This window comes from Rhinopithecus roxellana, chromosome 12 (genome assembly GCF_007565055.1).
Source record: "Rhinopithecus roxellana isolate Shanxi Qingling chromosome 12, ASM756505v1, whole genome shotgun sequence".
In the NCBI taxonomy this organism is placed as follows: Eukaryota; Metazoa; Chordata; class Mammalia; order Primates; family Cercopithecidae; genus Rhinopithecus; species Rhinopithecus roxellana.
Genome location: NC_044560.1, coordinates 105,740,438 through 105,753,491, shown reverse-complemented (window position 1 = coordinate 105,753,491; position 13,054 = coordinate 105,740,438). Strand labels below are relative to the sequence as shown.

Genomic DNA, 13,054 nt, shown 5'->3' with positions numbered 1-13,054 from the left:
ATTCTCCTGCCTCATCCTCCCGAGTAGCTGGGACTGCAGGTGCCCACCACCACACCTGGCTAGTTTTTTTGTTTTTTTTTTGTTTGTTTGTTTTTTGAGACGGAGTCTCGCTCTGTCACCCAGGTTGGAGTGCAATGGCTTGATCTTGGCTCACTGCAACCTCTGCCTCCTGGGTTCAAGTGATTTCTCCTACCTCAGCCTCCTCAGTAGCTGGGACTACAAGCACGTGCCACTACGCCCAGCTAATTTTTGTATTTTGTATTTTTATTTTTTTGAGACAGAGTCTCGCTCTGTCGCCCAGGCTGGAGTGCAGTGGCGTGATCTTAGCTCATGCAAGCTCCGCTTCCCAGGTTCACACTATTCTACTGCCTCAGCCTGCCAAGTACCTGGGACTGCAGGCACCTGCCACCATGCCCGGCTAATTGTTTGTATTTTTAGTAGAGACGGGGTTTCACCGTGTTAGCCAGGATGGTCTCGATCTCCTGACCTCGTGATCCACCCGCCTCAGCCTCCCAAAGTGCTGGGATTACAGGCGTGAGCCACCGCGCCCGGCCCTAGTTTTTTGTATTTTTAGTAGAGACGGTTTCACCGTGTTCACAAGGATGGTCTCGATCTCCTGATCTCGTGATCTGCCCACCTCAGCCTCCCAAAGTGCTGGGATTACAGGTGTGAGCCACTGTACCCGGCCCTAGTTTTACCTATTCTTGAACTAGACTAAATAAGATCACAAAGTCTGGCTTCTCTGGCTTACCATATGGTTTTTTGTGTTTTTTTGTTTGTTTATTTTTATTTATTTATTATTTATTTGAGAAGGAGTTTTGCTCTCCTGGCCCAGGCTGGAGTGCAGTGGCACTTTCTTGGCTCACTGCAACCTCTGCCTCCTGGATTCAGGTGATTCTGCTGCATCAGCCTCCCTGAGTAGTTGGGATTATAGGCACCCATAGCCACCATGCCCGGCTAATTTTTTGCTTTTTGCTGGTTTTTTTTTTTTTTTTTATTTGAGACGGAGTCTTACTCTGTCACCCAGGCTGGAGTGCAATGGCATGATCTTGACTCACTGCAACCTCTGCCTCCCGGGTTCAAGTGATTATCCTGCCTTCCAAGTAGCTGGGATTACAGGCATGTGCCACCACACCTGGCAGATTTTTTTTTTTTTTTTTTTTTTTTTTGAATTTTTTGTATTTTTTTTGAGATGGGTTTCACCATGTTGGCCAGGCTGGTCTTGAACTCCTGACCTCAGGTGATCCACTCTCCTCGGCCTATTAAAGTGCTGGTGTTACAGGCATGAGCCACCACGCCCAGCCTACTGTACATTTTTGAGATTCTTCCATGTTGTCGTGTGAGGTCCTAGTTGGTTTTTTTATTGCTTAGTAGTATTCTGTTACATGAATATACAATCATTGGTTTATCCACACCAGTATTGATGGACCTATGGCTTCTTTCGAGTTTTTGGCCATTGGAAATAAAGCTGCTGTAAATATTTGTGTCCAGCTCTCTTCATGTACACATGCTGTCATCTGTCTTGGCATATACCAAGGAGTGGAACCATTGGGTCATAGGGTGTGATCAGTGCTATTAAAAACTGCTGCAGGCTGGGTGTGGTGGCTCACACCTATAGTCCCAGCACTTTGGGAGGTTGAGGCGGGTGGATCACCTGAGGTCAGGAGTTTGAGACCAGCCTGGCCAACACAGCGAAACCCCGTCTCTACTGAAAATACAAAAATTAGCTGGGCATGGTGGTGGGCATCTATAGTCCTAGCTACTCGGGAAGCTGAGGCAGGAAAATGGCTTGGACCCAGGAGGCGGAGGCTGCAGCGAATCAGAATCAAGCCACTGCACTCCAGCCTTGGTGATGGAGCAAAACTGTCTCCAAATAAAAAAACAGATGAGGGCTGGGTACAGTGGCTCATACCTGTAATCCCAGCACTTTGGAAGGCCAAGGCGGGAGGATCCCTTGAGCCCAGGAGTTCAAGACTAACTTGGGCAACATATGGAGACCTCGTCTCTACAAAAAAATACAAAAATTAGCTAGGTACATTGGCATGTGCCTGTAGTCCCAGCTAGTTGGGAGGCTGAGAGGCTGAGGCGGGAGGATTGCTTGAACCCAGGAGGTCGAGGCTGCAGTGAGCCCTGATTGCACCACTGTACTCCAGCCTGGGTGACAGAGTGACACCCAGTCTCAAAACAAAAACACAAAACAAAAACTGCTCATAATGTTTCCAAAGAGTCTGTAGCATTTGCTGCTCCCCCCAGCAATTAGTGGCATTTCTAGTTTAAGCCTCAGTTGTACTGAAAAGTGGGGATGAAAAGAGCACCCACTCCAGGACAGTGTTGTGTGGATTTAAACAAGGTTTTGTGTGTACAAGGCTCAGAACAGAGCCGGGCACCTAGGACGTCCTCGGGTTGGAGCAGGTGGGTCTCAAACACTGGGTGTCCGTTTGCTGCCTCCCCCTCAGGTGTAGAGCAGACCAAACAGTGCAAGGAGGAGCCCAAGGAGGAGAAGGTGGTGAAGACGGAGAGTGTCCTGATCAAGCGACGCCTGTCAGCCCAGGGCCAAGCCATCTCGGTGGTGGGCTCCCTGAGCTCCATGTCCCCTCTGGAGGAAGAGGCACCGCAGGCCAAGAGGAGACCAGAGCCCATTATCCCTGTCACTCAGCCCCGGTGAGTCCTCTTCTGGGTGCTAAGGCAGGACAGGAGCCCTGCCCTGAGGGTCAGATTCTCAGCCCGTGTGTGTGTGTGTGTGTGTGGTGTGTGGTGTGTGTGAGAAGCAGACAGAAGGAAATCTGGACTGGTTTCTTCCTGACTCCCGAGTCAGTGCCATAACCACTAAGCCTTTGCTGTTTTCTTTCCTGTAAAAAAACAAAACAAAAAAAAACCCTTTTTAATGTCTAAAATTGGGATAATGATAGTATCTTTCTTGTAAGGATCAAAGAAGAATTAAATTAGTTCGTGGTGATGGTGATGGTTAGACAACTAGATTAGATAACTCGAGTGAAAGTGATTGTGATTGTCAAGCATTTCGCATGGTTTTGATGTGTAGTAAATGCTACTGGCTGTCACCATCATTGTCCCCATTATTACCTCCCTTACACACCACAAAATCCAGCCAGTCCCGGCCACTCTTTTTTTTTTTTTTTTGAGACGGAGTCTCGCTCTGTCACCTAGGCTGGAGTGCAGTGGTGCAATCTCCGCTCACTGCAAGCTCTGCCTCCTGGGTTCACACCATTCTCCTGCCTCAGCCTCCCAAGTAGCTGGGACTTCAGGTGCCCACCACCACGCCTGGCTGATTTTTTGTATCTTTAATAGAGATGAGGTTTCACCGTGTTAGCCAGGATGGTCTTGATCTGACCTCGTGATCTGCCCGCCTCAGCCTCCCAAAGTGCTGGGATTCCAGGCGTGAGCCACCGTGCCCGGCCCCAAGTTTTACTAACACAGCTGAGCAGGATCTGCTACCCTCTGAGCTCTCTGCTACCCTTACCCTTCCTCCAGTCGCGCCCACAAGCAGGTTCCCACCTAAGGGCCTTTGCCTGGAGAGCTGGTCCTCCAGACATTTGTGTATCTTGTCCCTGCCTCCATTCAGATCCCCACTTACAGAAGCCTTTCCTAAGACACCCTCTGCAAAACCACAATAACATCCTCTTCCTTCCTCTTACCCACCGCCCCACCATGCCTCAGAGAGACAGAGGAATTGGAGAGGCAGCAGGGGGATGGGGGCCATCTCTGTGGCCTACATAGTCCTTGAAGTTGGGAGAGTCACCAGACAGGCCTGTGCTGCAGTCTGGGTCACTACATCTTTGTCACTGCTCTTCCACATAGGCTGGCAGGCGCCGGTGGGCGCAAGAAAATATTCCGTCTCAGCGACGTGCTGAAGCCCCTGACTGATGCCCAGGTGGAAGCCATGAAGCTGGGCGCTGTGAAGAGGATCCTGCGGGCTGAGAAGGCTGTGGCCTGCAGCGGGGCAGCCCAGGTGTGCCCCTGCCACCCCCCACCCCATCTTTCCAGTCCCTCTACCCAAGCGTCTACCTCACATCCAGCACAGAATCTGGCCCCGGCATCAAACCTCCCTGGCTGTGGACCCCAGCTCTGTTGCCACAGCCGCTTCTCCAGGTCACTCCCATCCTCCATAAAACAGAGACGGCAGCAGCAGCTCCTCCCAGGTGACAAGGAGGAAACGTGCCATGCACACAGGCGCTCAGGTGCACAGGGCGGGTGCCGGGAGGCCTCTGCAAGTGAGGGCTGCTCTTGTGGTCTTGGTTCTTCACGGTTGTTAACGTTCTTACTGTTACTATTTAGCTTTAAAAATATACCTGGTTCTCACTCCTGATTCTGCTGCTTGCTGGCACTGTTACCTTCAAAGAATGGGGAAAAGTGACTTTTTCCCCATTCTGTGAAGTTAATTTTTGATTAGCTAGTAGTATAGGAACATACTCCCTGAGCTGAAAAATATTTCTGGGGGATCCAGATCCAGTACTCTTTTCCGTGGCCATCACTTGCACCCCATCCCCCTCTCCAAAGGTGGCAAAGGCACAAATGAGGGGAATCTTTGAGGATTTTTTTCTGTGTACTTAAGTACATGGGTGCTGCTCCTAGAAACTCGTTTTTATCCTGTGATGATCGATCCCCACCCTGGCACCCCCACCCCCCGCCATACAAACGGGACCTTCCTGGGCATAAGGGTCCTCGGCTGGCCTTCCTCACTTCACTCCATGTCTGCTCTGAGAGTTCCTGCGCCTGGGTGGGAGGAGTCGCAGGGCACCAATGCGGAGTCCCTGGATTGCCCACCCTACACTGACGTGCTGGCTCGCCCTCCCACCAGGTCCGCATAAAGATCCTGGCCAGCCTGGTGACACAGTTCAACTCGGGCCTGAAGGCAGAGGTCCTGTCCTTCATCCTGGAGGATGTGCGGGCCCGCCTGGACCTGGCCTTCGCCTGGCTCTACCAGGAGTACAACGCCTATCTGGCCGCGGGTGCCTCAGGCTCCCTGGACAAGTATGAGGACTGCCTTATCCGCCTGCTGTCCGGCCTGCAGGAGAAACCAGACCAGAAGGATGGGTGAGGGGGCTGACCCTGCACCCTCCTGTCCCCAAGAGGCCCCCTCTTCTGGTGCTGCTCTCCCTTTCTGGTTCTGACCACCTCCCTCTTCATCACCCTCCAAGTCAGTCCTCGAGCCCATCCCAAGTCTTCCCTCCTCCTCCCCGCTCTGGAGGCACGTTCAAGGTTGTAGTTTTGCATGTGAGCTGCAGGTCGCACTCCCTGAGCTGTTCCCCAGCTCTGCCACTTGTTATGAGCATGGTTTGAGTGGCTTTGTCACTCCCTCTCTGTCATTTTCCCATCTGTAAATAACAGTGTTCACCCATGGGCCTGGAGATAGACTTCTCTACACCCCATTTCCTACCTGAGTTGGTTCTGTAGCTTCCTCCCTGTCCGTGGCCTCCAGCTTACTCATCTGTCCTCCACACAGCAGCTCCGGGAACACTTTATTATATAAATCCTTTTATTACTTCCCCACGAGGAACCTTCCATGGTTCTCCATTGCTCTTAGGATAAAGCACGGCCTCCTTACGGTGACCAGTGAGGCGTTATGTTACCCAATCTCTTTGGCTTTACTCCCTGAACATAAGCCACATTGGCCTTCTGTCTGTTCCTCGAACGTGCCAAGTTCAGGGCACTAGTGCTTCCTGTTCTGTCCGCCTTGAATGCTCTTCCCTCAACTGTGTGTGTGGTTGACTCCTTCTCATCTACCAGTCTACTCAAATGTAACTTCAAAGCGGCCTTTTGAGGCCACCATATCTAAAATACCCACACCCTTCTCCACCCGCCATCATTCCCTCCCATTCTTATGTTCAATGAATAAAGTTAGGAATCCCTGTTTGACAAAAGGAAGAAATGAGTTTCAGAGAGGTGCAGCCTCTGCCTAGATCATCCAGCCGGCAGCTTTTGAACCCTGGTCTTTTTACTTCCAAAGCTTCATAACCAGGGGCTTGAACAAGCAACCCCTGAGGGAGGGCCTGCTGGCCCTGAGCTCCTACAATTCAGCAGGGCCTGGGAGCCAGGTGGCCTTTTCCTCTGCAGCCATGGCCCTCCTTCCATCTCTGGCAGGATCTTCACCAAGGTTGTGCTAGAAGCGCCACTCATCACAGAGAGTGCCCTGGAGGTGATCCGCAAGTACTGCGAGGATGAGGTGAGGACAGGCCCTGGTCACTGCAGCCTGGGCCAAGGGACAGGGCTCTCCCTGAGGGGTCTGAAGGGCACACAGCCTAAACCTTGTGGCATGGGGTTTCATGAGGGACCGGGCCGTTTTGTCAGAGGCAGTCAGGAGAGAGAGCCCAAAGGCACAGTCAGGTGGGCTGAGCTCAGGTCCCTTTCCTCTTGCTGCAGAGTCGCACCTATCTGGGCATGTCCACACTTCGAGACCTGATCTTCAAGCGCCCGTCCCGCCAGTTCCAGTACCTGCATGTCCTTCTTGACCTCAGCTCCCATGAGAAGGATAAGGTGATCCCCTGCTCCACTTCCTGGCTGCCCTCAGCCTGCAGTTTGCAGAGGCCACCTCTATCCTGAGGAACCAACTCGCTCTTAGTCCACCTGTGGTGGCCAGCACAGGCTCCTCGTGCAGCCCAGTCCTGTGCCGGGGCCTGAGAGCATTGCCCAGCAGGGGAGCCAGTGTGGGCTCAGCCAGCAGTGAGGACCCAGCATGCTCAGCAGCTGAGCAGAGCAGTGTGCAGCTGCGGAGCCCTGGGGAGGGAGGGGCCGACCATCTGGTTGTGGGGTGGGCAGGGGAGCTGTTTCAAGGAAAGCTTCCTTCAAGGAGGGGACATGTGGGCTGAGACCTGGAAAATGAATAGCTGGGTGTGCTCTAGACGAGGGGACAAATGTGCACATGCTGTGGTTGAGAGCGCCCTTGACCCATCCTTGCCTGCAGCCTTTTGCCCCAGCCCTTGCCTGGCAGCATGTTTATTCATTCAGCAGACCTTCATTGCACACCCCTGGCCCTGGCCCTGGCCCTGGCCCTGGCCTTGTGCTGCTGCTGGGATCAGAGTGCCCGGGACCAGCCCCTACCCTCACAGGTCTTGGCAGATAATGTCTGAGTGAAACTGTTTAGCTGGCAGTAGGCGTTCTAGGGAGACTTGGCAGGGAGTGGCACTTTTAAGGAACTCCCTCTGCTTGGAGCTTGGTGAGGAAGGCAAGGAGCAGTGACGGGCAGATGGGCTGGAGAGGCAGGCAGCGAGGTGGTGCTGTGGGTCCGGCCCTGGCCAGGATATCTGCCTTCTGCGTTGGGGACCAGCTCTGGGCCCTGGTAACAGCTGGGCTGTCCCTTCTCAGGCTCGGGTCTGTTTTCACATGAGTGTTGCCACACTCGCAGGAATAGCTGTTCTTCCTCTTCCCTCTTCCCTGACCCCGCCCTTCTCCATCTTCCTCCTCAGGTGCGCTCCCAGGCCCTGCTGTTCATCAAACGCATGTATGAGAAGGAGCAGCTGCGGGAGTATGTAGAGAAATTTGCCCTCAACTACCTGCAGCTCCTGGTGCACCCCAACCCACCGTCTGTGCTGTTTGGAGCTGACAAAGACACAGGTTGGGCGCAGGTCATCAGATGCATATTGAGTGCTGCTGTGTCCGCGCTCTGGTCCCTGCGAGCAGAGGGGCTGAGTGGGGAAGCCACCCAGACACCAGTGACGGGAACAGGCAGGACTGGGACAGCCACCTGGGGGCTGTGGGAGTCAAGGGTAGGGGGCATCTGACCTAGCCTAGGGGGTCAGGGAGAGAGATCTGGCGGACAAGGAGAGCCAGCCATCGGGGCCCCAGGAAGGACCAGGCAGGGTCATCTCAGGCAGGTCCCCTCAACAGAGCCTTGGGTCCCCCAGGATTACAGACAGGTAGACTCAGACCCCGAGTAAATGGACCCTTAAATGGGAAGTCTTGGGGCCATGATAGGGCAGCACGGGAGGCCAGGCCCAGGTGCCAGGAAGCATTCCCAGGAGACGCACAGCCTTCAGGAGGCCCAGAGTCTGAGCAGGTGCTGTGGACCAGGCAGAAAGGAGGGTGGATGCAAAGGCAAAGAGACCAGGGCCCTTGGGACTGTTAGAAGGTGTGTGTGACCACCTTGGAGGGCAGCAGGGCAGCAGCAGGCCAGGACCACCCCATACAACACCTGGCAGCCACTGGGAGGCAGGGAGCTGTGGGTTTATTCTGAGGCCACAGGGCATGGCTGGGCTTGGAGGCGGAGAGGGACAGGGTCAGGATCGCTCTTTAGAAAGATCCTTCTAGGTGCCTTGTGTGTTGGCAGTCAGGGGAGGCTGGAGGTAGGAAGTCCTGGTCCCACCCCATTTCCCTGCCCTAGAACAATTAGCTCCCCAGCCCCGGCTCCCTTCTCTGCCCTCCCTGGCTCCACTGCCCAAGAAGGGACAGTTACTGAGGGTCTGAGGGGGTTGGAGAAGAGTATGGGCCAATCCGATGCCGCTCCTGCCCTGTCAGAAGTGGCAGCGCCCTGGACGGAGGAGACAGTGAAGCAGTGTCTCTACCTCTACCTGGCTCTCCTGCCTCAGAACCACAAGCTGATCCACGAGCTGGCAGCCGTGTACACTGAAGCCATCGCCGACATCAAGCGGACAGTGCTGAGGGTCATCGAGCAGCCGGTGAGGCACCTGAGCCCACCAGGCCCTGCCCACCCACAGGCAGGGCTGTGTCCCCAGCTCCAGCTCTTCCCCAACCTGCTCCACCTCAGAGTGTGCCAAGCCCAAAGGGTGGTCACCCCGGGTTGACCCAGGCTGTGTAGCTTGCGGGCGGTCCGCATGTCACTCATCAGTTCCTGAGGAAACATCAGAGTGGCCCAGCAGTTAGGAGCCTAGAGCTGGATGGAGCTGGGTTCGCGTTCACTTGTCACTTTCTCACTGCGACCTTGGGCCTGTCAGTAAAACTAGGGAAGACATTCCAGTCCCTCCACGCTGATGCAAGGAGTCCGTGAACTCAGGCACATAAACCTCTGTGTCACTGTCACTGTTTATGAGCTGACCTTCCTGGTGTTGCTAATGGGACTCTTTAGCTGTCATTACGTAGACTTACGTCCTTCCCACCTCTCTCTCTGGAGCCACAGGGCTGCCCACATGAGAAGCAGCTCAGTGACCTACTGTCACCTGAGATTAGAAGGTCTGTACTTCAGTTTGCAGCAGGGTTTGAAACCACTTTTTTTCTTTCTGCCCCTGACATTTTTGGATTACAGAACATTTTCATGATAAATGGGAGAGAGAACTGTATATTAATCCCCACCTATCTGCCATTTGGGTTCAGTGGGGCCCTTACCTGGAAAATGGGGATAACAGGCTTGTAGTCAGGAGGAAACATTTTTAGCCCCATTCTCAAGGTGAGCCAACTGTGGAAAAGTGATCTCACTTTGCAGAAAAGTGATCCTGTGGGGCTGTGAGCTTCCCGAGGGCAGAGACAGTCGGTTTTAATCAGGAGCATAAAGGTGACTGGGCGAAAGTGGAGCCTGGCCCCAGCTCCTGTGTTTGGCGTTCACCATGGGACAGGCTCAGGAAGCAGCAGCAGGTGGAGCCTGGTCTGGGCTCGCAGCCAAGCCAGCCGCGCATGAGAAACCAAGTCACGAAGCGGGTGGGTGTGGGTGGAGCCAGAAACATCTTCACCAGTGAGTGAAGCACAGGGTAGGCATGGGAGGCCAGGTCAGGTCTGAGCCACAGAGGAGTGGCCTGCTGGAGGACGGCCCAGCCAGGGCAGGGAGCTGGAGCCAGCCACATCTGGAGAGGCTGCAGGGAGAGGCCGAGGTTTCTCTGACCTCTCCCGCCCTTCCCCACCTTTCCCCCACCCTCCAAACCCTGTCACCAGTCTCACCCTGAGCCCCAGCATTTCCCGCAGCTACCCTGTCGGCAGCACCTGAGGCTTCCCTAAGCTCTCACCCTGGGTGTGGTCATCCCTGTCTCTGCCTCTAGATCCGAGGAATGGGCATGAACTCCCCGGAGCTGCTCCTGCTGGTGGAAAACTGTCCCAAGGGGGCAGAGACACTGGTCACACGATGTCTGCACAGCCTCACAGACAAAGGTGACCCTGGAGACCCCCACCTTTCATGCTTTCCTCCCTCTCCTTAGCCTTCCCCGGGTCCTGGGGATCCGAGCCACTGGGTCCCCAGATGGTCGCACCTCTTGTGGGTCTTTGCCTGTCCTAGGGCCTCAGTTTCTCCATCTGGAGCAGTGTGGTGCTAATTGCACGTGAGCAGCCGAGGGTGAAAAGTTCCTGCTGTGAAGTTGCCATCCCTTCCCGCACACCCGCCTGCTTCTCTTTCCTGGGTGCCCACCCTCCCCCACGCTCCCCTCTGCCTCCAACTTGGTGTCTCCTGCTGCTTCCATGCAGTCCCACCCTCCCCGGAGCTGGTGAAGCGGGTCCGGGATCTCTACCACAAGCGACTGCCAGACGTCCGCTTCCTCATCCCGGTGCTCAATGGGCTGGAGAAGGTATGGAGCCGGAGGCCCGTCTGTCCCTGCTACCTGGGACATATGGGACCGGGAGGGGCAGGGCAGCACGTTGCAGAAGCGGTTGAGCCAGAGGCACATAGCAGAGTGCAGAAGACACCTTGCCTGTGGTCAGAAGTCGTGGAAGCCTTTGGCACCTGTGTACCGTGGAAATGCAGAGCAGCTCCTGGACTCATTTGCATGGGCACCCGGGTGCCAGTGGCTCTGCTGCTTCCTCCTCTACCTCAAGCGGGTCCCCTCCCCTCTTTGAGACTCGCTTTTCTTCTCTGTCAGACAAGGATTAGGATGCCTCTTGGGGGCACACACGTGACATGCAAGGGACTCAGATGGGGTGAGAGCTGGGGAGAAAGCTCTGCCCTGAGGGTGTGGTGAGAGTAGGAGGGGCTCAGTGAGCCAGAGCTTGCCCTCAGCTCCCCAGGGCGAGCAGAAGGGAAGTGAGGGTGTATCTGACTTAACCCCCACCCCACCACCTTCTCCCTGTAGAAAGAGGTGATCCAGGCCCTGCCTAAACTCATCAAACTCAACCCCATCGTGGTGAAGGAAGTCTTCAACCGCCTGCTGGGCACCCAGCATGGTAGGTGATGCAGCCTCCTCCCCACCAGGAGGCCCACCCACCCAGGTGTGGGGCAGGAGGCAAGGTGCAGGCGCCCCCCTCAGGGAGAGGGGGCACATCCCGCTCCCTGGGACACCAGCTGTACTGGACATTTCCATGTGTCCCGGAGCTCCCAGGCCACCCTCCGGGATGCTTGGATGATGGTTTCATTCACAGCAGGGACAAGACCGTGGAGCTGGGGCCGGAGGCTCCAGCGGCGTCTTCCCTTCTAGGATCTGGCCACACCGCAGCCCCTCTCAGGCCCAGCTGCAGTCTGGCCCCTCCTCAGATCTTGCCTGAATCCCTCAAGCTGTGGGCTAGGGGTATTTTGTTTTGACACAGTCAAAAAGAAACAAAACTTTCAACTTAGAAAAACTAGCAAGTAAGGTAGAAGGGATTCTTTGCCCCTTACCCCAGTGGTTGGAGCTAAAGAAAGAATGGAGGATGTCTGTTCCATGCAGACCCTGATGCTTTAAAACACACACATAGATGGCTCTGGGACCATCAAAATAGCAGCAGCAAAGAGCCACCCCACCAGCCGCCTCCCTTCCACTTCCCCAGGCCCCACACAGCTGAAGGCTCCTGCCACTTTTTGGTAGGCTGCAGCCCGGCTTCATCTTGTCCTGTGCCACAAATGCCCGTGAGCCCTTGTGCTGCGTTGGAGTCTGTGTTGGGGACCACACAATGAGGTGGTCCTACCCTGCCCTCGGGGGTGCACAGCCCAGGGGCAGAGAGACCCAGCCGTGCCACACACTACCCAGGGTGGGAGCCCAGGATGGGGAGGAGCACACGGTGGCAACTTTAGGCTGCCCAAGGGCTGCTGCTACCTTCAGTGTCCCCTTTTTATGTTGTCAGTCACTTCCCCTGTTTCAGCCCTGAAAGCAGAGGGCACCTCATCTTTGCTCCCAGTTCCCCCGATCTGGGGAACTCAGACCCATCTCTTATGCGTCTGTTCTGTCTCCCCCACCCTTTCTCCCACCCGCCGCAGGTGAGGGAAACTCGGCCTTGTCCCCGCTGAACCCTGGAGAGCTCCTGATCGCATTACACAACATCGACTCCGTGAAGTGTGACATGAAATCCATCATCAAAGGTGAGGTGCTTCCCCCCCACTCCAGTGGCCTGGCCCCTGTGACGCCAGGGGCAGGACCTCAGTCACCCACATGCCCCCACTGGAATCTGCCAAGTCAAAGACTGCCACTCACAGCCCCACCTCAGAGCTCTGGAGAGCCACCTCCCTCCCTCCTTTTCCTGCCTCCTCCTCCCTCCCTCCCTCCTCCTCTTCCTTCCTTCCTCCCAGGTTTTACCCTTTACAACCCACCTTTTTCTGCCTCTGTCTAAGGCACTCTGATGTACCTGCCGTGCGCTGGTACAGAGTGGGCCTAAAGCAGTCAGGGGTAGCCCCACCCCCAGCCCCGAAGAATAGAAGGAAGCAGGGCGCACCGTGAGTGGTAGTCAGAGGCTCAGAGGCGCAGCAGCAGGGCAGACCCAGGGCTCCACGGCACTTGTGGCCTAGGGTAGATGAGGCAGGAGAGCTTGCCTCCAGGGCGGCAGGGTTGGTGACGGACTGACTGGCTCACGATGGCCCCCACTCACTGAGCACTCTGCACTGGGCTCTCCCTGAAGGCCTACAGACCTGAGCCTGCTGGTCCGCCACTTGGTGAGTATGTTCACTTCCATTGTGTAGACAGGAAATGGAGGCTCCAGAGAGGTTAGGTGACTTACTCAGGGCCGCGCAGAAGCTAAGTGGTGTAGTGGAAAAAACAGAATCTGAAGTGAAACGGACCTGGGTGGGAATCCCAGCTCTGCCGGTTCCGCGACTGAGGACCACCTCCCCTGAGAGCGTCCGCCCCTCCACTCCTCCTGAGCAAGGTTTCTGGGCCAGGAGCCATCCTGTCCCACAGAGCTGGACACCCTCACTGTCGCCCTCTCTACTCAGAAGACTGCTGTCCTTTGCTTTCTCTTCTCACCCTCAAACAGGAAAGGGCTT

The 13,054-nt window shown here is 55.5% G+C and overlaps 1 protein-coding gene across 1 annotated transcript in view; it reads left to right on the top strand.

The window, feature by feature from the left end:
- Window positions 1-13,054, top strand: part of SYMPK (symplekin) — a 48,119-nt gene that overhangs the window by 30,078 nt on the left and 4,987 nt on the right. The window contains exons 12-22 of the mRNA XM_010377454.2: window positions 2,457-2,661; window positions 3,817-3,967; window positions 4,817-5,052; window positions 6,100-6,181; window positions 6,379-6,492; window positions 7,422-7,569; window positions 8,470-8,630; window positions 9,939-10,047; window positions 10,357-10,457; window positions 10,959-11,049; window positions 12,056-12,157. Coding sequence (XP_010375756.1) covers window positions 2,457-2,661; window positions 3,817-3,967; window positions 4,817-5,052; window positions 6,100-6,181; window positions 6,379-6,492; window positions 7,422-7,569; window positions 8,470-8,630; window positions 9,939-10,047; window positions 10,357-10,457; window positions 10,959-11,049; window positions 12,056-12,157 — 1,500 coding nt within the window. The remainder of the gene's footprint in view (window positions 1-2,456; window positions 2,662-3,816; window positions 3,968-4,816; window positions 5,053-6,099; window positions 6,182-6,378; window positions 6,493-7,421; window positions 7,570-8,469; window positions 8,631-9,938; window positions 10,048-10,356; window positions 10,458-10,958; window positions 11,050-12,055; window positions 12,158-13,054) is intronic.